At 39.4% G+C, this 25,428-nt stretch overlaps 1 protein-coding gene across 2 annotated transcripts; it reads right to left on the bottom strand.

Annotated features, from left to right (window-relative positions):
* Nucleotides 1-547: 547 nt before the first annotated feature.
* LOC121417304 (zinc finger protein 665-like) lies at nt 548-25,428 on the bottom strand. 2 transcript variants are annotated; one of them, XM_041610960.1, is made up of 7 exons: nt 24,635-25,428; nt 20,505-20,688; nt 18,348-18,443; nt 16,408-16,481; nt 10,145-10,844; nt 2,505-3,413; nt 548-2,000 (listed from the first exon to the last, which is right to left on the bottom strand). In XM_041610960.1, exons 2-7 carry the CDS (start codon nt 20,638-20,640, stop codon nt 634-636), a joined length of 3,282 nt encoding a protein of 1,093 aa, XP_041466894.1. In that variant the 5' UTR covers nt 20,641-20,688; nt 24,635-25,428; the 3' UTR covers nt 548-633. The 2 variants fall into 2 exon arrangements, with proteins under 2 accessions (XP_041466894.1, XP_041466893.1); XM_041610959.1 differs by having other exon boundaries at nt 548-3,413.

The following is a 25,428-nucleotide window of genomic DNA, read 5'->3' as shown; positions in this document are numbered from 1 at the left end:
CTTGGGACCTGCAGTCTGACTGGCTTCTGGCCTGTAAGTTTTCTTAAACAATTCTATAACTAAATGGTTCACAACACTTATCACACAAAAAGGGCTTACCGGTATCACATGTATAGGTTTACTTTTTTTCTGAAAGCAGTTACATCTCTATATATGCCTTACAACTGTATCACTTCAATGGCCTGAATTCACAAAGGTCGGTTTTTAAAACCCACGGTTGAGTCCATGGTTTATGCAGATTTCCTGTATAAATTACGCTTAATGTAGTGTGTATCGGGCTCGTTTAAAAAACATATCCAATGCTGATGCGCGCTTTTGTTACAGTGCGCCAAATTGACGCCTGTTGCAGTGGTTATCCACATATTTTATTCATGAATAAAATTGCGTATCTTACCATGGTAACAGGAGTACAATTTGGTGCACTGTGACAAAAGCGGGCATCAGCATTGGACATTTTTTTAAACGTGACCGATACGCACTGAATTAAGCGTAATTCACACAGGAAATCTGCATAAACCATGGATTCAACCGTGGGTTTTAATAACCACCTTTGTGAATTTGGGCAAATGGGTTTGTTTGTGTATGGTGAGACTACAAGATTGACTTAATGCCGTATCACATTGTTCACACATATTAGGGCTTCTCACCCATATGGGTTCGTTTATGATTTCTGAGATGAATTCCTTGACTAAATGCCTTACCACATTGATCACATACATAGGGCTTTTCACCTGTATGGATTTTTTTATGTGTAATGAGAGTAGATACATGATTAAATGTCTTGCCACATTGATCACAAACAAAAGTTTTCTCACACACAAAGCCTGTATGTAATTGTTTGTGTATTCTCAATGCACTTCTATCACTTAATGCTTTACCACATTGATCACACACATAGGGCTTCTCACCTGTATGGATTCGTTTATGTTTTGTGAGGACATTTTCTTGCCAAAATGCCTTACCACAAAAATCACATACATAGGGTTTCTCACCTGTATGGATTCGTTTATGGTTTGTGAGATGATTTTTTTGACTAAATGCCTTTTCACATTCATCACATACATAGGGCTTCTCACCTGTATGGATTCGTTTATGTGTTTTGAGACTAGACTCGTGTCGAAATGCCTTACCACATTGATCACAAACATAGGGCTTCTCACCTGTATGAATCTGCATGTGTCTTCTGAATGCACTTCTATCACTTAATGCCTTACCGCATTGATCACACACAAAGGGTTTCTCACCTGTATGAGTTCTTTTATGGCTTTTGAGGCCATTTTCATATCGAAATGCCTTACCACATAGATTACATACATAGGGCTTCTGACCTGTATGGATCCGTTTGTGTTTTATCAATGCGCTTCTATCATTTAATGCCTTACCACACTGATTACATACATAGGGCTTCTCACCTGTATGAATTCGTTTATGATTTCTGAGACGGATCTCTAGACTAAATGCCTTACCACATTCAGCACATACATAGGGCTTCTCATCTGTATGGATCCGTTGGTGTCTTGTGAAATGGGATTTTCCATTAAATGCCTTTCCGCATACATCACAAACATAGGGCTTCTCACGTGTATGAATTCGTTTGTGTGTTATGAGTGTAGATACACAGCTAAATGCCTCACCACATTGATCACAAACACAGGGTTTGTTACCTGTATGGATTTGTTTGTGTCTTCTCAACGCACTTCTATCACTTAATGCCTTACCACACTGATCACACTCATAGGGCTTCTCACCAGTATGGACTCGTTTATGGCTTTTGAGGCCATTTCTCTGCCTAAATGCCTTACCACATAAATCACACACATAGGGTTTCTCACCTGTATGGATACGTTTGTGTTCTTTGAGACGGGATTTTTCATTAAACGTCTTGCCACATGAATCACATACATAGGGTTTCTCACCTGTATGAATTCGTTTATGAGTTCTGAGATGAATTTCGTGACTAAATGCTTTACCACATTGATCACATACATAGGGCTTCTCACCTGTATGGATACGTTTGTGTCTTGTGAGATGGGATTTTATATTATATGCCTTGCCACATACATCACATACATAGGGTTTCTCACCTGTATGAATTCGTTCATGATTTCTGAGACGAATTTCGTGACTAAATGCTTTACCACATTGATCACATACATAGGGCTTCTTACCTGTATGGATTTGTTTGTGTCTTCTCAACGCACTTCTATCACTTAATGCCTTACCACACTGATCACACTCATAGGGCTTCTCACCAGTATGGACTCGTTTATGGCTTTTGAGGCCATTTCTCTGCCTAAATGCCTTACCACATAAATCACACACATAGGGTTTCTCACCTGTATGGATACGTTTGTGTTCTTTGAGACGGGATTTTTCATTAAACGTCTTGCCACATGAATCACATACATAGGGTTTCTCACCTGTATGAATTCGTTTATGAGTTCTGAGATGAATTTCGTGACTAAATGCTTTACCACATTGATCACATACATAGGGCTTCTCACCTGTATGGATACGTTTGTGTCTTTTCAACGCACTTCTATCACTTAATGCCTTACCACACTGATCACACTCATAGGGCTTCTCACCAGTATGGACTCGTTTATGGCTTTTGAGGCCATTTCTCTGCCTAAATGCCTTACCACATAAATCACACACATAGGGTTTCTCACCTGTATGGATACGTTTGTGTTCTTTGAGACGGGATTTTTCATTAAACGTCTTGCCACATGAATCACATACATAGGGTTTCTCACCTGTATGAATTCGTTCATGATTTCTGAGATGAATTTCGTGACTAAATGCTTTACCACATTGATCACATACATAGGGCTTCTCACCTGTATGGATTCGTTTGTGTCTTTTCAGTGCACTTCTATCACTTAATGCCTTACCACACTGATCACACTCATAGGGCTTCTCACCAGTATGGACTCGTTTATGCCTTTTGAGGACATTTTGTTGACTAAATGCCTTACCACATAGATTACATACATAGGGCTTCTCACCTGTATGGATACGGCTGTGTCTTGTGAGATGAGATTTTTTACTAAATGCCTTTTCACATTCATCACATACATAGGGCTTTTCACCTGTATGGATTCGTTTATGTGTTGTGAGACTATAAGATTGACAAAAGGACTTACCACACTGATCACAAACGTAACGTCTCCTTTCAAGTATATTTTCCTTGTTTCGTATTTTCAAAATTCTCTTTTCGCCAGGTGTAAAATCATTAGTTTTGCACATGGATTTTTGTATTTCTCCTTCAACAAACTGTACAATGCGTTCCTTTGATGCATACGATGGCAAGACAACACCATTAAGCCCATGTTTGTACTTGAGATGCCTTGATAAGATGAGAGGAATAGCATAGACTGATCCACAATACTCGCATCTGTAGAGTCCAGAATCTATCAAGAAAAGACAATACATACCCTTTATCAACTATTTGAATAATTCTCTAAAAGTGCCCGCATTGAAGAATGCCAGTGCAGGAAATCTTATAGCATGACTTCTCTGTATTAGTGCATGCATTGTCCCGACACATTCACGACACGTTTCAGTAATGCACATAGTTTATGCAACGTTCATGCACTGTACCCACATGCTTTCAGCAAATATTCCCAACACCTTATTTTGTAATGTATCTTGCCAAAATTTAAATATTACTACATGTACACCGATCTTGTGGTCTGCACAAAAATTTTTGCGCATATCATTTGCAAACTATTTTTAGCCTATGCGCAAAGTATGAGTGCCCCGCCGTGAGCTTGTCATGAAATGTACACTATTACCCCGGGGTGTGCCCACAATTTTTTGCACCACAAAATTTCTATTTTTCAACGCCAAGCAGCGGCACACACTGGCACGGCTAATGTAGTGCATAGTTTACAAAATGGTTCATGAATTTGTAATACGTCCCCAAATTTTGACACTCATTTCACGCACAGGTATATATGCAAGCTGGCATGCATTTTTCCCGCACTGGCCAACATAGTGCATGCCAATGTCCAAACTATGTGGCAACCACAATGCATTTGTCCTTCAGACTTCATTAGGGATTAGGACAAGAATAGGCCAGTTCGTAGTTCCACTCTGAATATGATCAGAAGATTCTGCCCATGACCAGAGGAAAGTCATTGGTGGTTTAAAACTTAATGAAAAAAGCACCAACTTCGAAGTCATGACTTTTCAAATATCCTTTTGAATAGTGTTTTTCATTGACATACACAAATTAATGCATCCACGAATGACTGGTATTCACAGTTTGCAAAGTACATTGTACAACATGCTATAATATCAGACCTGCCAACCTGAAAGAGAACATTTCAGTATTTTTAAAGCTGAAAATCAGTATTTTGGTGAGGAAATCAGTATTTTCAGGACAAGACAAAAAGCTGAAATTAAAAAACAATCAGTGTTTTACATGAAACAAACAGCATTCTTCTCTCTTTTCAGTACTAAATACTGAAAATCAGTACTACTTGGCAGCTCTGTAATATGCATTCAAAGTAGAAATGCAACAAATTCCTTTTCTAGAGTGTTCATTGATGTGCTACTGGTCACCTGGTCTATTCCATTTCTCCATCCTGACATGTAAGGCATGCTAAATCTATCGCAATGAAAGAAACGAAAGGTCATTTGACCAAAATTATCCATGAAGTAACTAAGTACTGGTCTATTTGTCACAAGATGGAGACTTGTTTCCAATATACTATGCAAGTCGTAAACTGCTAGATCGCAAGCTAAGGTATTCAATGGTTGAGGGTGAATGCTTAGCTTTGGCATGGGCAGTTAAGGAGTTGAAAAAAAATGAAAATCCATAATTTATTGTTCGAAATAGACATGAAATTAAGTACTCCGAAAATTTGCTTTGTCCAATTGATCGCGGGCCCGGCAGTCACTGTGCAGTGCCAGATCGACAAGGCTCTATCCCTTTAATCGTTGAACGCCAAACAGAGTAGCAGCAACTCCCATCTTTTAACGTCTTATGGTCTGATGTTGCAGGGGCTTGAACCCCTGACCTCCCGGTTGTGAGACGGACGCTCTACCAACTGAGCCAACACACTGGTAGTTTACCTACTACTTGTGCAGAAAGAAATTCAGATACCAACTTATGTCCCATTTCATTAAGCTTGATATAACAAATATGCAATAACAATTTAAAGGTACTGAAATCCTGCAATTTGATAAGTTGATTCAAAATTTGTCATAGAAATTTTGCCCTTGTTACTGTAACAAGCCTTTATGAAACCGGACCCAGATCATCATCCTCTGTCTTATCTATCAAAACCTCAACTAAAGAATACAAGACTTCCGTGCTTGGGGCTCGGATTGCAAGCATATATGCACAGCATTCAGGGAATAAAGCCCAGCCACAGCGTAATTTCCTTCAGCAAAATATTTATCCACATTATTCTGCACTCAACCCAGGTGCTCTTGCATTCTTAGGATTTAATCCTGCCGGGTACCCATTCACCTCACCTGGGTTGAGTGCAGCATGATAGAGCGCTGAAAGGCTCGAGCTAAAGCCGGGATAAAAATAATAACAACGCGTGTCGGAATAGAATATTACACAAATGCATCAGGCTTTGAGAAAGTATTAGTGGGATATATTTTTCCAAGGGTGGTCTGGCAATTACTATTTTTTCCCCAAGAGGCGAAGCCCGAAGGGTAGAATAGTAATATTGCCAGTCCAACTGAGGACTAATAATTCCCACTATTCATTTGAAGGAAACGTCTGATATATTTGTTTTTCATCCCTTCTTTAAGGGAGAACTGTTGTGTAACCAATCTGGACCAAAACGTTAGATCGTCCCAGCTAAAAAACAGGTCTAGACCTGGCGCTTGAGCTAATGCTATCCAGCTTCTGCGTAGGCTGTGCACGGCTTCTACCCAACTCCAGTTTATGAAAGGTCCGCTGCGCTGTGCTCCTGCTGTTTTTTTTTCACTCAAGTCAAATTGCAACGCGCTGGCCGGCTAACGTTAGTTACATCAGATGTTAATTGATCAAATGCTTCTTCACAATTTAATTATCCTGTATGAAGTTGCAGAATAAAGCGATCTAAAACTCTCGATGATCAAAAGATGGCACTTTCTGCAAGTGCCAGGGCATACGTAGCATCCCAGCGCAGCTCGCCGAAACTTTCCTGTTGCATGCAGCATATACACAAGTCTGGTATATTAGTGCTATCTAGCAGCTTTAGTGCGTCGCATTGCACAGCTCGCGAATCGAGGGGGGGGGGGTCGAAAAAACGCATATTTCATTCTTACCCTCTGGAAACAAGTGGAATGCCTCTGGCCGTCTCACCTGCATCACGCGATTCAACATAGCAGCAGTGCTGACTTTGAAAACTACTATAACTCGCACAAGATGTTCAGTGATACTTGGTTACTCTTATTTCCACGTTTTATGAACTAGACCAATACACTTACAGAGACAGGATGGTAATTCAACAAATACCCCCAATGTGGCCAAAATTCATTGACCTCACATGACCTTTGACCTTGATCATGTGACCTGAAACTTGGACAGGATATTCAGTGATACTTGATTACTCTTATGTCCAAGTTTCAAAAGTCAGATCAATAAACTTGCAAAGTTATGATGGTAATTCAACAGATACCCCCATTATGGCCAAAGTTCATTGACCTTTGACCTTGGCCATGTGACCTAAAATGCACACAGGATGCTCAGTGATACTTGATTACTCTTATGTCCAAGTTTTATGAACTAGACCAACATACTTTCAAAGTTATGATTGTAATTCAACAAATACCCCCAATTCGGCCAAAGTTTATTGACCCTTAATGACCTTTGACCTTAAACTAGCACAGGATGTGCAGTGATATTTGATTACTATTATGTCCCAGTCTCATGAATCAGATCCAAAAACTTTTAAAGTTTTGATTTTAATTCAATAGATACCCCCAAATCCGCCAAAGTTCATTGACCCCAAATGACCTTTGACCTTGGTCATGTGACGTGAAACTCATGCAGGATGTTTGGTGATACTTGATTAACCTTATGTCTAAGTTTAATGACCTAGGTCCATATACTTTCTTTCTAAGTTATGATGAAATTTCAAAAACTTAAACCTCAGGTTAAGATTTTGATGTTGATTCCCCCAACATGGTCTAAGTTCACTGACCCTAAATGATTTTTGCCCTTGGTCATGTGACATGAAACTCTAATAGGATGTTCAGTAATACTTGATTAACCTTATGGCCAAGTTTCATAAACTAGGTCCATATACTTTCTAAGTTATGATGTCATTTCAAAAACTGAACCTCAGGTTAAGATTTTGATGTTGACGCCGCCGCCGCCGTCGGAAAAGGGGCGCCTGTACAGTCTCACTCTGCTATGCAGGTGAGACAAAAAATGGACTATGCGTGACATCAGCAAGGAAAATGAACTATTTCATGGCAAATATATTATTTTTCTTCTTGTGCACACTCTCAATGCGACATATCTTAAGGGTATAATTCTAGATAGATGGCGCTTTATAAATGCCTATTATAAGGGAACAGAGAATAGGTGCACATAATACAAGTAGATGTTCTAAATTCTTTTTATTTATGGCTTTTGTCGAAAAGGAAGGGGAAGTTTGTAACAAGCATTATTTTTCATTTTGACACTCAGGCAAAATCAAAATTTTTTATTTTCATTAAGTGTTTAATGAGAAAATATGAAGGTGTAATTTTCGCATACATTCGTAATTCCGAAGCTTCATTATTTTGAAGGTTTGGATATTCCGAAGGTTCGTAAGTCCAAAAACGAAATGAGCTTCGTAATTCCGAAGGTTTGTTAGTCTGAAAACAAAGTGAGGTTCGTAATTCCGAAGGTTCGTTAATCCAAAGACGAAATGAGGTTCGGAATTTCGAAGGTTCGTTAGTCCGAAATTATAATGATCAACAAACCTTATTTCGCTTTTGGATTAACGAATCTTCGGAACATCGAACCTTATTTTGTTTTCGGATAAACAATTCTTCGGAACAATAAACCTTATTTTTGCTTTTGGATTATCGAACCTTCGGAATAACACCACAAATGTTTGGATTAACAAACCCTTTTACGTTTTCGGATTAACGAACATCGAGGTATAGGCAATTTATGTGTTTCGGAATTACGAAATCGTAATCGTAATTTTGAGAGCTTAGTAAAGGCATGGACCTGCTACAACTAGACATTCAACGAATCCCTCCTTTAGGTGTAAGACCATTATCATCAATATAAACAGAGCCCTGGCAGCTGACGACCACCAAGACAAACAAACATCATCAAACAAGCCTTCACTGAAGGACAGCAGAAATCAATTGTGCCTCATACAAATCACCTTTTGACCCCTACATCTAGATTACCTTTGACCCCATCACTCTCACAGGGTCACATGTGGTACATGTATTACCCAAAGAGAATTGATGCAGAAATAAAGAAATTAGAGCAGTTAGAACAAAAACTTAAACTTTTGATCCCTAGATGACCTTTGACATCATCATACGTGTGAACTTAATTGATGCAGAAATATAGAAATGAGAGCAATTTGAAAATAAACTTGAACTTTTGACCCCTAGGTGACCCTTGACCCATCATCCTCAACAACACACTCATGCGGTATTTCCAAAGGATCCGTGGAACCAAATGTGATCAAGATTGACGGAGAAATAAAGAAATGTGAGAAAGTTGAACAAAAAACTTCACATAAGAATGAACATGACCACATATCGTTTGACCTTTTGACCCCTAGATGACCTTAGACCCCATCATTCTCATGGGGTCAAATGTGTACTACCCAAGGATCTTATGTCCAAGTATTACCAAAACTGATTCACAAATAAATAAAGAAATAGGAGCATGTGGAACAAAAACTTCAACATTTCGGAACAGACTAACAAACCTACAAACAGACAAATGGACTACCAGCCAAACTTCACACAACTTTTTATAACCATGGTTGGATTCCCCCTTTAACCGAAGATTCGTTAATCCAAAAACGAAATAAGCTTCGCTGTTCCAAAGGTTCGTTTATCCGAAAACGAAATGAGGTTCGTTGTTCAGTTTGTTTTCGGACTAACGAACCTCCTTTCGTTTTCGGATTAACAAACCTTCGGAATTACGAACCTCTTTTCGTTTTCGGATTAACAAACCTTCGGAGTTACGAACCTCATTTCATTTTCGGATTAACGAACCTTCGGAATTATGCCACAAATATTCAGATTAACAAAACCTTTTTTGTTTTCGGATTAACGAACATCGAGGTATAGGCAATTTACATTTTTGGAATTCCGAAGTGTAACCTGATTATCATGAGTTCTTCTACATGTAGTTCTCCTTGTGAGAGGGGGCATGTTAGGAAGCAAGGTACCCTTTAGAACAGTTAAAAGATGCCCGAGGTGTAGCCGAGGGCATTTGGTCTGCTCCAAAGAAAACAAGTGTGTGTAATCATTCCAGTCCTCTCTGTTAATAATGAAATTAATAATAATAGCAATCTAGTTTCCTATTCAATAGCGCACTTTATATTATCCCGGCTTTAGCTTCAGCTGCTGATAGCGCTTGGTGCATTCGAGGAATCAATCCTGTTGGATACCCATTCACCTCACCTCGGTTGAGTGCAGCACATTGAGAGTATATTTCTTGCTGATGGAAAACACACCATGGCTGGGATTCAAACAAACGTCCCTTTGATTGAAAGACGAGAGTTGTAACAAGACCATAATGACCCATATTACCATTTATTTCACAAAATATTGTACTAAAGAGTTTCCAAAGCTGTTGTCCAAGTGACTTCTCCCACTTTAGTTTTCCAGACCCCAATTTTCCTGTTGCACTCTAGTTTTTAAGAGCCAAATTAGGAGATGGACTAAATCATCAAGCCCCTTTACGAGAGTCGTAAACAAGACCATAATGACCCATATTACCATTTATTTCACAACATATTGTATTAAGAGTTTCTAAAGCTGTTGTCCAAGTGACTTCTCCCACTTTAGTTTTCGGAAAATTTCCAGACCCCAATTTTCCTGTTGCATTCAAGTTTTTAAGAGCCAAACTAGGAGATGGACTAAATCATCAAGCCCCTTTAGTCATAAGCAAATTAATTTTTTTCAGGGTATGGTTTAAGATTTTGGGGTCACACAAACTTACCCTTTTCAATTATAGACTGGAATTGGGTTGGAGTCTTGCCGTCTCCTGAAGCTTCTTCTGCTTTCTGATCACATGATGGTATTGGATTGGATTGTGTCTGGGTAACTTCATCATAGTTCTTCCATCCCAGATCATTGATTTTTCCTTCCCCATTGTGATCAGCCTCACATATTTCTGCCTTCTGATCACATGACGGAGAGACAAGATCACCTGACTTGGTCCTCTGATCACCTGATGATATTGGATTGGATTGTGCCTTGATAAATTCATCATAGCTCTTCCATTCAAGATCAGTAATTTTCACTTCTGCATTGTGATTAGCCTCACATATTTCTGCCTTCTGATCATCATCACATGATGGAGAGGCAAGATCACCTGACTTGGTCCTCTGATCACCTGATGATATTGGATTGGTTTGTGTCTTTGTAATTCGATCATAGTTCTTCCATTCAAGATCATTGATTTTATCTTCTGCATTGTGATTAGCCTCACATATTTCTGCCTTCTGATCACATGACGGAGAGACAAGATCCCCTGACTTGGTCCTCTGATCACCTGATAATATTGGATCGGTTTGTGTCAGGGTAATTTGATCATAGTTCTTCCATTCCGGATCAGTAATTTTCCCTTCTGCATTGGGATTAGCCTCACCTAGCAGATTGCCATCATCGTCATACTCGGCCTCTACTTTTATAGTGAACTAAACATGAAAAAGGGAATAAAAAAAGAAACTAGTTACTAAACATTCCAAACATGAAAATAGTATGATTTTCTTATTCACTAGATAACCGAAGACACCTACTTGTTATGCTTAAGTTCCGCTATTAAAGCGCAAACCATCCGAAAGGTACACCAATTCTTTGCACCAACATGCAGTCTTCCTTTGCGCTCATGAGCAGCCCATAAGCAACACCATTCTTCTTCATACTGAGCCCACGACACCAGGGGCACGCTTCCTTGTGGAAGAAGCTGATGGGCAGAAGACCTTGAGTTCTATAAATGGGCTTGGCACCTGGTAACGGCCATCAATCCCTTCTTTTTTCTTTTTTTTAATGAGTTTTATTTGTAATTCACATTTTAACAAACATACAGTCGTCCTCAAAATTATTCATACCCTTGTTGATATTTGTGATTTTTCATGTTTGTGATGAAATGAATGCATTTTATCAATTTTCTCTATGATTTATGTGTGACCTACTAGTGAAAGAATAACAACAATGCACAATTCAAGAAATTTCTCTTTTCAGGGGTATTTTATTCATAGATATTCAAACAATGTCATGTTCAAAATTATTCATACCCTAGGTTTTCTGAGTCCAATGTCTTTCATTAATAGTCAATAGCATAGCCTTTGTTCTTTACGACTGCTTCTAGACGATTCCTGTAAGTGTCCACAAGCTTCCTGCACGTCTCCTGCGGGATGTTGGCCCATTCTTCCTTGGCGTAGGCCTCAAGCTGGGTCAGGTTGGTCGGGTTCCTAGCCATCACTCTGACTTTCAGGTCTCGCCACAAGTTCTCGATCGGATTCAGGTCAGGACTGTGACTTGGCCATTCTAGGACGTTGACATCATGGTCCTTGAACCATTTCTTCACCAGCTTGGCGGTATGCTTTGGGTTATTGTCTTGTTGGTACTTCCAGTTGGGGCCAAGCTGGAGTTTTTCGGCAGATTCCTTCAAGTTCTCATCAAGGATCTGGATGTAATCCTCCTTTTTCATGATTCCTTTGACTCTAACGAGGTTCCCTGTGCCACTGGAAGAGAAACATCCCCATAGCATTATGTGCCCACCACCATGCTTGACGGTTGGCACAGAGTTCTTTGGATTGTATGCTTCCCCTTTCTTCCTCCAGACGTATTCAACATCCATATGGCCAAATAACTCCAACTTCGTCTCATCAGACCACAGGATGGTTGACCAAAAGCTTGGATTTTGCTTCAGATGACCTCTAGCAAAGGCCAGTCGAGCCTTCAGGTGTTTCTTCCTGAGCAACGGTGTCTTCCGAGGCCTGCGTCCATGGAGACCTCCTTTGTGCAAGACTCGCTCGATGGTGGACCGGGACACCTTCGTCCCTGACAGGTCAAGCGTTTCAAGTAGGGCCTTGGTTGTGGTCCGGGGGTTGTTGTTGACCTCTCTGCAGATTTTCCTGGCAAGTTTAGGAGACACCTTGCACTTCCTGCCACGCCCACTAAGGTTCTTCACAGTGTTGTACCTCTTGTGCTTCTTGATTATGCTCTGGACTGTTGCCACAGGGACGTCATACTGCTTTGAAATGGCCTTGTAACCCTTTCCCTCAATGTGGGCATTCACAAGACGTTGCCGTAGGTCCTCACTGAGCTCCTTCTTCTTGGCCATGATTATCAGAGACTGAGAATTACCAGAATGCTTTCCTCTATTTATACCCTTTTAGAAAGATGTTATTTTCCATCATTGTTTAATGGCTTGTTTAACAAAGAGGGTATTTAATTCATTGGAACATCTTGAAATAACTATAGAACAAAGAATAGCACATTCCCAGACAGTGAAAATAATGCGCATTGTCATAAAAGGACATTTTTGTTGAGGTATTGGCAAGGGTATGAATAATTCTGAACAAGTGCAAAAAATAACTTTCGACCCTATCTATTATTATGCTAATGAAGACTTGCCAGCTCATATGTCAAATCATGCATAGCAAAAAGCAGACAAAAGATACAAAGAAAGTTACATCATAATAGCTTTTACAAGTAAAGAATCTACCAAAGAATGTTTTTCCACAAGGGGTATGAATAATTTTGAGGACAACTGTATCTCAAAAAAGATACAAATTCTTTTACATTCATATAGATAAACACCATGCTAGGTTGAAGTAACATACAACAGATCTAATTCAAAACAACAAAAAATAGATCTATACCCTTTATTCTTTCAGAGTAATTATATTCCACTTTTTCCTGTGAAACTCTGAACGATTATGTTTAAAAGAAATGAAGCGTTCTGTTTTTTCTAACTGTGTTATCAATCCCTTCTTTGTAAAGTGAGGCCGCTCCTCCCCCGAAGAGGTGCTCATCTTTCCAGCTGCCTCAAAAGATAAAGCCTTGAATGTCCTTGGAAACAATCAACTTAAAAAAAAGCTGTTCCCTTCAGGCGAACTACGCCGTGCCAGCTGCAGTGGTAGGCTGTATTCACTGACCCGAGATTAGTTACAAGAGGTATGCTAACGTTCGCCGTGACGTTCCACTCTGATGCTTGAGCCTGTAAGCCCAGCAGGGCTCCAGAAATGGAGTGAGCTCAACTGATCAGCGGGTATGATGCCCCTTTCTGAGATCTGACCTCTGTACAGCAGAGAACTCTGGGAAAAGTGGTGTCTAGTCTAGCCCTTACACGACAGAGTTTGGAAGAGTAGGAATTGTGGCAAAAAACACCTTCTAATCTAATAAACGGAAAAGAATTTGTCACAGCCCAGTGGCATCCCCATGAGAACGGTGGAGGCGCGGGCCTGGTATGCTGGCCTCTCGGAGGCAGCCTTAAAATCCATCATGAGCGAGGGGTCCGAGGCAGAAAAGAGGGATACTTGCACTCCATCTACGAGGCCAATCAGGGGGTAGATGTGAGGAAGGATCCGCTCGAGGAGCTCAGTGTCATCCTGTGCGGCAGGCGAGAAGCGTAAAGCCAGGCGAGTCTGTAAATGGTTTATCAGAGGACATAACCTGCACAGCCCGTGGATGACTCATGGGCAGATATGGGAGTCTGCTGACAGAATGGGGACAAAAACCAGTGTGTCGGTAGCACCTGCATATTAGTGGGGGTTTTTCGTGCAGACGAGTGGGCCGGCAATGACGAATCTCTATGAGACTCTCCAGAGTATGGGATGGCGAGCATGTGCTTAATCTGAACGGAGCTCGGGGACACCAGCGACAGAAGCTGACGTGGAACATGGGGGAACAAACCCACACCACTCGATGGTGTTCTGGGGCAACATATAAAGTAACGACACCTGTCCATTGGCACAAGAATCAGAAAAAAAAGGCCTGCGCGAGATAACAAAGTTTACAATCTTAGTTTTCTACTTCTTTTCTTATGCAAACTCCTTCGGGGGAGCAGAAGGTACAGAAGACTGGGGAGAGAGCGAGTTTTCTTTGCGGCGGCAGAGAAAAAATGTCTCATAAATCTGACGGGTAAGATTTATGCGTCAAGCTCAACGAGGTAGGACTCCTGTGTATCCTACAACTAAGGGCTGGTAGCCCTGTCCCTTAGGGAGGCTGACAAAGCATCAAGCCCAGTCAATGCCAAGAAAAGAGTCCTGCTCTCTTATCCCAGTCTTGTTGACCCGATAGCCGATAGTCGAGCAGCCCTGCAGGAGAAGTTTTCTAATCTAGTACAGACTTCTCGCCAAAAGAGTGCCCGACGAGGGATCCTTGGCTATCACTTGGTGGGTGCGTGGCCGCAACCTCATGATTCCACCTTATTCTCCTAGTTACGTGACCGTCTGGGGCACGTGGACTCGCAAATCCACGGCTCCTCCCTTCTTCTCTGTAAGGAAAAATAAAGTATTTATTTTTTAATTAATATGAATCAAGTGTTGCTAATTAATTAAGCAAAAATACCGCTTAGAATGAACAGGTCAAATGACAGAAGAAGCCCTCATGAAAAAAAACCCCAAAAGACAGATTAATTATCGTTAATTCATTAAAAACAATAGAAGGCTTCTGAGAAACAAAGCCAGAAGACAAGAAAACAAAAAAGACCATCTACAAGAACAAAATTTTCAAGGAAGGCTGCAGACCATCCATAAGAAAATTTTGTAAAGACAAGAAATTGATAGCACAGATTAACCTAGAAGGACTGGGCATGGTGGCATGTAAATAGCTGATGTGGTTTATGGTACACCATATGGAGTATTATAGGAACAGTGGATAGAAGAAAAATAAATGGATAGGCAAGAAAGTGGAAATTTGAGAGTACAGTAATCTTTCTTTAATGTAGTCCTGAAAAGGACTGTAAACCAGAAGAGATTGATGAGTTGAAACAGCTTGAGTGGTAAGATGAATGAGGAGATGCTGGATTACAGATGATTAGCAGAAGCATGAGAGACTCAACGTTTCAGTCAGGTTGACTGTCCATCTTCAGATGTGAAGACAGACTAAGCAACGCCAAGACAACTCCATCAAGTACAATTAATTCAAGACAAGGCAGGAAAAGATTCAAAGCAAAGCAAGAATTCAAAAGCTAGCGTCGCACATAGAGCACTGAACGCAAAAAAAAAATAGTAACACGAGACCTCCGGTCGAGAAAGCATGAAGCGTCCCACCTGCTATGACTGATGAGAGGCAAAGCAACATCCCGGAAAAAGAGAAACAAAATATTATCAAAATTTTGGTGAGGACACTCGTACGGAAGACATTACGATCATAATAAAAACACGCTGGGTAAGACTGTGAGTCGCTAAAATTGTAAAAAGCGCTATAACCATGAACAAAAAAATTGCTAGATTTAAGAGCATCAAGCTGAACATCCATCCATGATGGAGGGTGAAACAGAAAGAGGAAGCAGTATGGCATTGCTTATACAATGGGCTGCATACAAGCACAGGGTAGACTGCAAGCTGGCATAGAGAAATGGTGTACCTTTCGGATGGTCTGCACTTATAATAATTTAAATTCAACAATTCAAATTCAATTTATTCTTATTAAAATATTATCAAATTGTACATTCGTATAATATCATTACAAGAAAAGGAGGGCAACAAAAAGGTTTACGGTTGAAAAAGAAGAAGCCTCCAAAAAATATAGTTACTGAAGTAAATTATAAAACTGAACATTTTGAAATGTCAAATGATGCAAATAAACACATGCTTTTAAAATACCGTAGAAATTACCATAGAAATGTGGGATTATTATTTAAGCGTAATAGCCATGGATTAAAAACTGTATTACATGTATCTTGTAATGGTTGTCAACTCAGCATGTACTGACATTGGCGGCGGAAGCCAACTTTAGGAGGAGTCCACCTGAAATTTTGTGATGGACACATGTAAAAAATTTGACAAGCAAAAAAAAAAAAAAAAAAAAAGTAAGGTCATCAACCAAAATTTTAGGGGGGTTTAGGGGGTCCAGATGAATTTAGGGGGGACGCAGGAAACAAAATTGACAAGCAAAAAAAAAAAGTTTTCAACTCATAACTTTAGAGGGGATTGTCCTGTCCCCCCCATCCCCCCACCTATATATACTGATCTGTCCCAATGAATGAAGAGTCTTGCCAATATTTTCTTGAATGCTCGTACTTACTGTATTCAAATTCTCTTTGTGTAATTCATTCTTCTCTATAAGACATGGATTGGGATCATGAACATCGGAAGATCCTAGAGAAGAGATGGATTAATAACTTCACAGTCATATACAGGGCGTTCCACAAAAAAAAACGAAACCGAGATTTATCATAACTTAATCACAAAGACAATGACAAATGACCTACCATTGTAAAGCTTAGAATCTCCTCTTTCATCTGATATTACTGAGATTATTTCTCATTCACGCATGAGTGAGCAAAAACAATTTGAAGAGGGGATACCAAAAGTCATTTTGGCGAGCTGTATCTGGGTTTCAATAAGAGAACTACATTTTCAGAAATAATATCTGCTCTTTAATTTGATACCTTAATTACAGAAAATGGTCAAGAAATAAAAAAGTTCTGGTTATTTGAAATTCAATAATTTCATAAAATGAAGAGGTTTTACAGGCTAGCGTTCACAGGCTTTCTTTTTCAAATTCAGATACACCCCGCGTTTTTGGTATCCTTTCTTCAAATAGTTTTTGCTCACTCATGCATGAATGAGGAATAATCTAAGTAATATCAGAGGAAAGAGGAGATTCTAAGCTTTACATTAGTAGGTAATTTGTCTATTGTTGTGATTAAGTTATGATAAATCATCGCTTAATCTCTGATTCGTTTTTTTTCTGGGATGCACTGTATACATATTGTTATAAAATGGGTACCATGCATTAGGAATCATTGTACAACGCCTACTTAGCTTGTTGTACGCAATCAAATGGGAGGCTGAATGTCACACATTCGTACCGTTGCACACAAGACGTACCATCCAAAATGTACCATTGCACGGCTTTAGGAGGTGACGTCACAATGCGATTTCATTGAATAAGGTAACAATGCGCGTACAGCCCGCTGGCTAAATGCGCAATGCTGTCCAAGATCATGTGCGCTTGTGGGCCCGGCTTGTGGGATTTTGCTTTTTGCTTTCAATATTTTTGCTCCCTTTTCATAGATTACTGGAGGGAAAAACTCTTGTGTTTTTTCATATTTTCGCTAGATTCCGAGGCGTTGTACAACACAAATAGCGAATATTCTTATTCGTGCAATGGTGCGAGATTTCGCATTCGGTGAAAGAAAGAAACGCTCTATTCAACTCGGCTAACTCCTCGTTGAATAGAACATCTTTCTTTCACCTCATGCGAAATCTCGCACCATCGCACTCATGCCTATTCGCTATTTGTATAATGACATATGGCTGGTCATGTATCCAGTCATTACTTGCATGCTTTATTACCGGATACATGGCAAGACAGGTGTTGGTAATGACTTATGCATGGTTGTACAAAAGTGATTTTTCTCCAGAAAATTCCACCATTATATAAAACAAATGATACACAGGTTTGTTTGTGCATCGGTCAGGCTACTGAGCACGCGGTAACAATGGAAACTAGTCTAAACCCACCCGGCTGAGACTCGTGGGTTCAACACTTTCACAGTAATACCTTATGCCCACAAAACCAACCAATGCACTCACATCTGCATATCAGTTAATGCCATTGTCATTGCTCATTTAAAATTACATACTCACTTGACTTTAATTTTTCTGGTAACATAATCTTCTGGAATCATCATGTTCAAACAATGAACCAAGTTCAATTCCAATCAATCAGCCGAAATTTAATTCTGACTCTGGACAATTGAGATACATCAAACAACACTTGAATAGCATTTGTAAGGCCTTCATACCCGAAAGATCAGACCGTTGAAAATCACTTCAAAATTTAGTGCTTGACTTTCACAAAGGTGATATTATTTTTTTTTTGAAGTAGGCCTACCTAAAAAAACAATTTACCTTTGCATAAATTGCCCAAAAAACAATATACGTTAATAGAGCTAATCACAATTTGCATAGTGCAAACTTCTGTTGCTATTATATTGCTAAGTTAAATTCACAAACCTCTTGTCTCTGCCCCCTTATCCTCACCTTCCTCAATTATCTCTGTCTGTAATCTCTGCTGACGTTGCATGAACATTGGTGGGTTGACCTGTACCCCTGTGTATATAAAACAATTTTTTTTCAATGTTGGTATGAAACACCAATATTATTGACAAAAACAAATTGAAATATTGTTCAAACAAATTTCCAGTGAAAAGATGATAATCTGATTATCTATAATGCGCTTAAAGGGGAAGTTCACCCTGACAAAAAGTTTGTTGTTAAAATAGCAGAAAAAAATAATAAAAAATATTGCCAAAAGTTTTAGAAAAATTCATCAAAGAATTAAAAAGTTATTAGAATTTTAATTATTTGATTTGTGACATCATATGCGAGCAGCATTCCTACATACATGTAGGGAATGGTGAGAAATTAATGAAATCTCATTTTCTCAAGAAAATTGAAAATGGTTTTTACTGTAGTTTTCGTATATCAATATACAAATCATTTCACACCCGATCATGAATAGAAACAAAATTAAGTCATCAGGAACCATACAAAATTTGAAATTCATGCATTTTATATTACATAACATACGGGGCAGCTGCTCGTTTATGACGTCACAAATCCAAAACTTTGCATTCTAATAACTTTCTTAATCTTTAACGGATTTTCCTCAAACCTTATTTTTTCTGCTGTTTTTACAACAAACTATTCTTCAAGGTGAACTTCCCCTTTAAGATATACATTGAACTTACATGTACAGTATCTACAGATTTATTTAGTGTTACCCCTGTCAATAAAATCAAGCATTCATTCCTGCACACAATGCATGCACATTCCCCACTCCCTGGGAGTATTCAAGCACATAATTAAAATAAAATGCCCAATAATAGTTACATTTGTAATATTGCGCTTCATATGACCCTGGTCATCAGATCCCGGCATGCCCACACACAATGTACAAAAAGCACTTTCTCCACTCCCTGGGAGTGTTCCAAAAAATAGACTTTCACACCCTAACAGGCAGGCCTACCCATACAAGACCTGGGCCCCATTGCATAAAAGTTACATGGTAAGTTTACCATCCAATCAGTGGCGTACCTAGGATGTTCCACAGAGGGTGGGGGGGGGGGGGAACCGTCCGCCAAAAAAATTGACAATCTTGAGAAAAATGAATAAAAATTATCAAACACAAATAGAGGATTTCGTAGCACATCAATAATTGACAAACAAAAAAGGGTTTTCAATCATAAAAAAAGGATTTTGTACCAGAAAAAAAATTGCTTCATACCAGAAAAAAATTGACAAGCAAAAAAAAAAAGTCTTCAAGTTCGTCAAGGGGGGCAATAGGTATTCTAGTTCTTCCGGGGGGTGGGAAAAGTCTTTCAAGCTCGTCAGGGGGGCACTTTGAATGGGTGGTGGCTCGTCAGGGGGGGCGGACTGCCCCCTCTGCCCCCCCCATAGGTACGCTAGTGCATCCAATGGTAACAATGGTCAACAGCCAATCAAAATCAAGGATTCCATGAAAGATACCATTGCATGGCTAAGTTTCCATTATGGTAACTTTTATGCGACGGGCCCTGGATGGAGAGTGGCACGGTACGATAGATGCCTTGCCAGAGGACGTTCGACTGAATTGGGATTCACACACCTGACAAGTGGCCTAGCTTCAAAGAATTAAAGGCCTGGGCTACCTATACTGCATAAAAGAACACCTCCAGATTCCTCTAACAAAAGAGATAAGACTCTAGTTTGCTGACATTACAGCTCTCACTTTAACATGTAGGTTGTTGACTTGTTGTAAGCATGGAAAAGCCAAAATAGAACCAAACTTTAGTGACTCAACTGATAAAATTCTATTGGGTAATTTTATAAAATGTCTACACCCGACCCCATGCTTTGGGTACCTTCAGGAAATTTTATGTTTATGAGTCCTTGCTCTTTTGACAGTCTGTAATGCTCTCAAATGATGAATTGGTCAGTTTATGAAGTGATGTAAAACTTGAGAAAAAAATGGGGGCCGGATGTACAAAAAGGTTATTTTATAGAATTGCTTTATTGACAACTAATTGTACCAATATACCTTCTCTCATTACCCCCAAATTTTCAATCAACATTTTTTTCCCCTGAAATAATGAATGAACAAAAGCTCCAGTGACAAATTACTGCACTTACCAACTTCTATCATCATCTCATAGTTTTCCTTGACATTCTGGATACAAATCCTCTCGTAATCGCTGATATCTGCCCATTCATTGGCTGTGAAGTAAACCTGGACATCTGAATATTCATCTATCTTTGGCAGAGGCATGGTGACATCACTTTACTTGGAAGCCGAAGTGAAGTTATCAAGATTATCCTAGGATGGAGAAGGATAAGACCAGTATCAATTAGGTTCCGCATACATTCGTAATTCCGAAGGTTTGGATATTCCGACGGTTCGGATATTCCGAAGGTTCGTTATTCCGAAGGTTTGTATATCCGAAGGTTCATAATTCCTAAGATTTGTTAGTTCGAAAACAAAAAGAGGTTCGTAATTCCTAAATAAAGCATGAACCTAAGGTTACACTTTGTAATTCTGAAGGTTCGTAATTCCATAGGTTCTTAATTCCGAAAGTTCGTAATTCCAAAACACGTAAATTGCCTATACCTCGATGTTTTTTAATCCGAAAACGTAAAAGGGTTCGTTGATCCGAACATTTGTGGGGTTATTCGGAAGGTTCGTTATTCCGAAGTTTCAATAATCCGAAAACAAAATAAGGTTCGATGTTCCAAAGGTTCGTTAATCTGAAAACGAAATGACTAACGAACCTAATATCGTTTTCGGACTAACGAACCTTCGGAACAACGAACCTTATGATGGTTATTTAACAAAAAAAACCCAGCATGGCTCAAAGTTCATTGACCTTTGACCTTGATCATGTGACCTGAAACTCGCACAGGATGTTCAGTGATACTTGATTACTCTTATGGCCAAGTTTCATGAATCAGATCCATAAACTTTCAAAGTTATGATGGTAATTCAACAGATACATCCAATTCGGCCAAAGTTCATTGTAATCAAGTATCACTGAACATCCTGTGTGCATTTCAGGTCACATGACCAAGGTCAAAGGTCAATGAACTTTGGCCGAATTGGATGTATCTGTTGAATTACCATCATAACTTTGAAAGTTTATGGATCTGATTCATGAAACTTGGACATAAGAATAATCAAGTATCACTGAACATCCTGTGCGAGTTTCAGGTCACATGATCAAGGTCAAAGGTCAATGAACTTTGAGCCATGCTGGGTTTTTTTGTTAAATAACCATCATATCTCTGTAAGTTTATTGGTCTAGTTCATAAAAAGTGGACATAATAGTAACCATGTATCACTGAACATCTTGTGCGAGTTAGAGTAGTTTTCAAAGTCAGCACTGCTGCTATATTTAACTGCGTGATGCAGGTGAGACGGCCAGAGGCATTCCACTTGTTTTATTTGTAATGTGAGACAAAAACTATTTTCCACGTAAATCGAGGCAAAGCCTTACGCGAAGTCAGCAAAGTGTCCAATCTTTTTACTGTAAAGACTTTGGTGGAACGTTTTTTGCAGGGGATCGTCCCGTATGTTGCTCCTTGTCCCAACAAACCCTTCCCGGGTCCCGTATTTCAGAATATTGAACAAAATATACATTATCATAAATGACGAATTTTCATCAAATAACCAACAGATGATGAAGCAGAGACAACATTAAAATTTACTGTAATCTTTTGCGAGTTCTGCATGCGATGATTTTCTTGCTAACCCAATAGTCAGTACATTGCAATAAACTGGCCTCCTGCCTCCGTGTGACAGGCAACTAGCTAGGCATGTAGGACCGTAGCAGATTCTCAATGGTGCAACAAATCACATGACAGTTTTTACACCAAAATAATCACAAAATCGGCGGGAAATTTTTATAATTATGTTATGAATAATGCCTGGATCGCTGATCTGGAGATGTATCAGAGGAACAAGTTGTTGAGTTTTCAACTAGATCTAGTTGTTTTGGCTTTCGTTTTGAGACTTGTTCCTGGTCTTGCGAAGTTTGACAATGTTTCACTTTGATATATCATTCGTTTCTAAAACATTTTATTTCAAAATTTAGAAAAATATATCAAAAAACACCAAATATTGATTTTTGTTAAATGACAGGATTTTTTGTTTGCTTGACGTTTGAACTTTTTTCTTCTTTCTTTTCTATCCTTCTTTCTTCATCTTTCCTGCCCGGGGGGGGGGGGACTCAGTATATAATGCATAGTGGGTATGTGCCGCTGAGGGGACCCCCATTTTTACACCCAAATTTCCGTTCCAAGGGATAGCATTTTTGTCTTATTGAGAAAAAAATCAAAGAAAGCCGCTCCAAGGCATAGCATTTTGTTCTTATCGAGAAAAAAGAAAGAAATCCGGTCCAAAGCTTCGCATATTTTTCGTTACGCCATTCCGGTCGCATTGATCTGCTGCAATTTTGGTGAAAAGCGGCCGCCAAGCACTGTCCGACCATCGTCTCTGTTCGAGCTCACCCGGCGGAGGCCGCGCTAGCTGCATTATGCACGCATACCCATTCCATAGGGGTGCATACGCACGTACTCGCACACTGGCGATCCATTCCAAGGGCACCTGTTTTCACAAAATTGTAGTTCTGAAGCCCTTTCCGAGGACCCTACCTTTTTACAAAGGCCCCCGTTTTTGTCTCGCCCGCGGCACACCCCTACCACTTTTTTTGTCGAGTGCCCCCCCCCAGGCTTTCCCCTTTCTTGTTCCATCTGTCTTTATTTCCTGATCCTTTCTCTCTGTGTTCATTTTTCTTTCTTTCCTTAATCTTTCCTTTGCTTCCTTTTCCCTTCCTCTCCTTTTCTTTTCATTCTTCTTCTCCTCCCATTACTTGTTCTTTCCACTTGTTCACTGCTACCACCCTGCCTGTGGGGAATCTAGATGTAGGACTATGGTATGCCAATGTTGTACAGAGCACACACTTTAAAAAATCATTAAAATATCACTTTTGTGACCAAAATTACTAATTTCCATACAGTTGCAATTTATTTTTCATTACTAGTAACTTAAGAATAATTTTTTCATTCACCAGCACGCTCAAAAACTTGAATTTTGGGCATATATTTGTGTGCACCCTCTATTGGTGGAAAGTAATATGGCAAGAAAATTTTCATTTTTTGATCTCTATTTTTAATTAAGAAAAAATGATTTAAAGAATCAAATTTAAATAAGAGCCAAGTTGTATGAATAATAGGTGTATTGGAAACTGTCAGTGTAAAAAAATCAAGCATTTGCCCCAAAGAAAAAGAGAAAATAAAGTTTATTTTCTCTTTTTCTTTGGGGCAATGTTTGGTTTATTATAAACCAAACATTGCCACCCTTATTCAGTCAGAAAATTGGGATCGTCCCAGTTTACAGGGACTGTCTCAGTTTATAAGGATTTCTTCACACAAGAAATCTAGGAAAGTTCTTTCACCTGTTAAGTGCCGACACCAATCAAGTGTGCTAGTCAATGTAAACATATCAGGTTTCATAACAAGATTATTGGAAGACGGTAAGTCATGAAAAATAGACGGTGAACTGGGGGGGAATTGAGGTCACTGAATCTATTTTTAGCACTCTCAATTTCCGTAATTGCTGTCTTTGTCCCGTAGGGGGAAGTGAAAAAAAAACATCCCCATAAACAAGGACAGTCTCAATTTATCAAGACATGATTTGTCTTGGTTTATGAGGATATCCTTGTTTTCTGGGACAATCCCAATTTTTGGACCAGTGCCTCTGTTATTTTGCCACAAATACTGAGAACAAGGTTATATTATAACCTTGTTCATTGAATGAGTGGTTCTTTCATTCTCTCCTCCCTCCATTCTTTGTTCCCTCTCCTTCATCTTTTTTTTTTTTTAAATATTTTCCTACTAATTTTTTCCATTATCCCTTTCTTTCCTTCCCTTCCTCCTACCATCAATCATGACCATTCCCTCAGTCAGGCTCAACTCAAGTTCCTGTTTTTTCTTCTTTCTTTCAAACAATGAGGTTAAAATTAACATGAAATTAAAAACTTCGTTCGTAGGATGAGTGGTGCTGGTGCGAGGTTAGTACTAACCTCGCAATACGTGTGAGTGCATCAAGTCATGCCCTTGAGTGGCCATGGCCATGCCCATGGGCATGGCCGATCCACGCCGTATACGAGTATACGTACGTGCCGCACGCCACCGGCACCGCTCCGTTTGAACTCGACCATCGACGCGACGTGACCATAGCCCTGGCTATGCACTGTCTGATTACTTACCAAAAACGATCTCCGATGAATACATTGGAAAAATTGCAAAGATCTGCGTTTATACTAATAAGTTTCTTGTCGGATTGAGAAAAAATGGAAATTGGCACGCCTATCGGAATACAACAGTCGGTGGAGTAACCACCAGCATGCAATTTTAGATTTTTCCCTTTTTGGTTTGTATTGTTAAGCGTACAGTATAAGGGAAGTATGGAAAGCTATTTGTGCGCGCAAACCACTGATCTCTCCCCTAATACATGTAATAGGGGAGAGATCAGTGGCGCAAACTTACGGCAAATCACGAGCGGTCACTGATCAGTATCCCAATGTTACATAATAAGCCTGTTAGAACAACAAATTTGCAATAACAATCTGAAGCAACGGAGATCATTAATTTTGATTGGCTGATAGTTAACTTGTTAAAGAAGTATGCATTTATTATCATAACTAGTCTCAATGAAAAAGGGATCATAATCAATGCAAACATTAATTTTTATTTTTTTTTTGGGGGGGAGGGGGATTGATCACCTGCTATCCTTATAGAAGGGTCGCTTCATTTTTTTCTTCTTAATCCTAGTTAGGTTTGACTAGAAATGACTACTGATTTTTTGTGAGGAAGTAAGGCCGAACCTAATTTTCAAGCCCATATATATGAAGAGTTCACTTGCACTCAGGGTGACCAGATTTCACAAAATGAAATACGGGACAATCGACAAAAGGATCAACAAAAATACAGTGTTAGACTTGTGTAAAATATAAGAATTGAAAGGGAGGGTAAATGAAAGAATGAAGGAGAGAAAGACAAG

Source organism: Lytechinus variegatus, chromosome 6, assembly GCF_018143015.1.
Source record: "Lytechinus variegatus isolate NC3 chromosome 6, Lvar_3.0, whole genome shotgun sequence".
Classification (NCBI taxonomy): domain Eukaryota; kingdom Metazoa; phylum Echinodermata; class Echinoidea; order Temnopleuroida; family Toxopneustidae; genus Lytechinus; species Lytechinus variegatus.
Note: the sequence above shows the minus strand (reverse complement) of the source record. Positions and strands in the feature narration are given on the sequence as shown.

What these genes read in the sequence shown, in the direction of transcription:
- LOC121417304 (XM_041610959.1), bottom strand. Translation starts at nt 20,640, where the DNA reads ATGCCTCTGCCAAAGATAGATGAATATTCAGATGTCCAGGTTTACTTC. An exon ending in TGAGATGATGATAGAAGTTG is followed by an intron (nt 18,444 to 20,504) that starts GTAAGTGCAGTA and finishes TTATATACACAG; the next exon opens with GGGTACAGGTCAACCCACCA. An exon ending in ACAAAGAGAATTTGAATACA is followed by an intron (nt 10,845 to 16,407) that starts GTAAGTACGAGC and finishes TTTCATGTTTAG; the next exon opens with TTCACTATAAAAGTAGAGGC.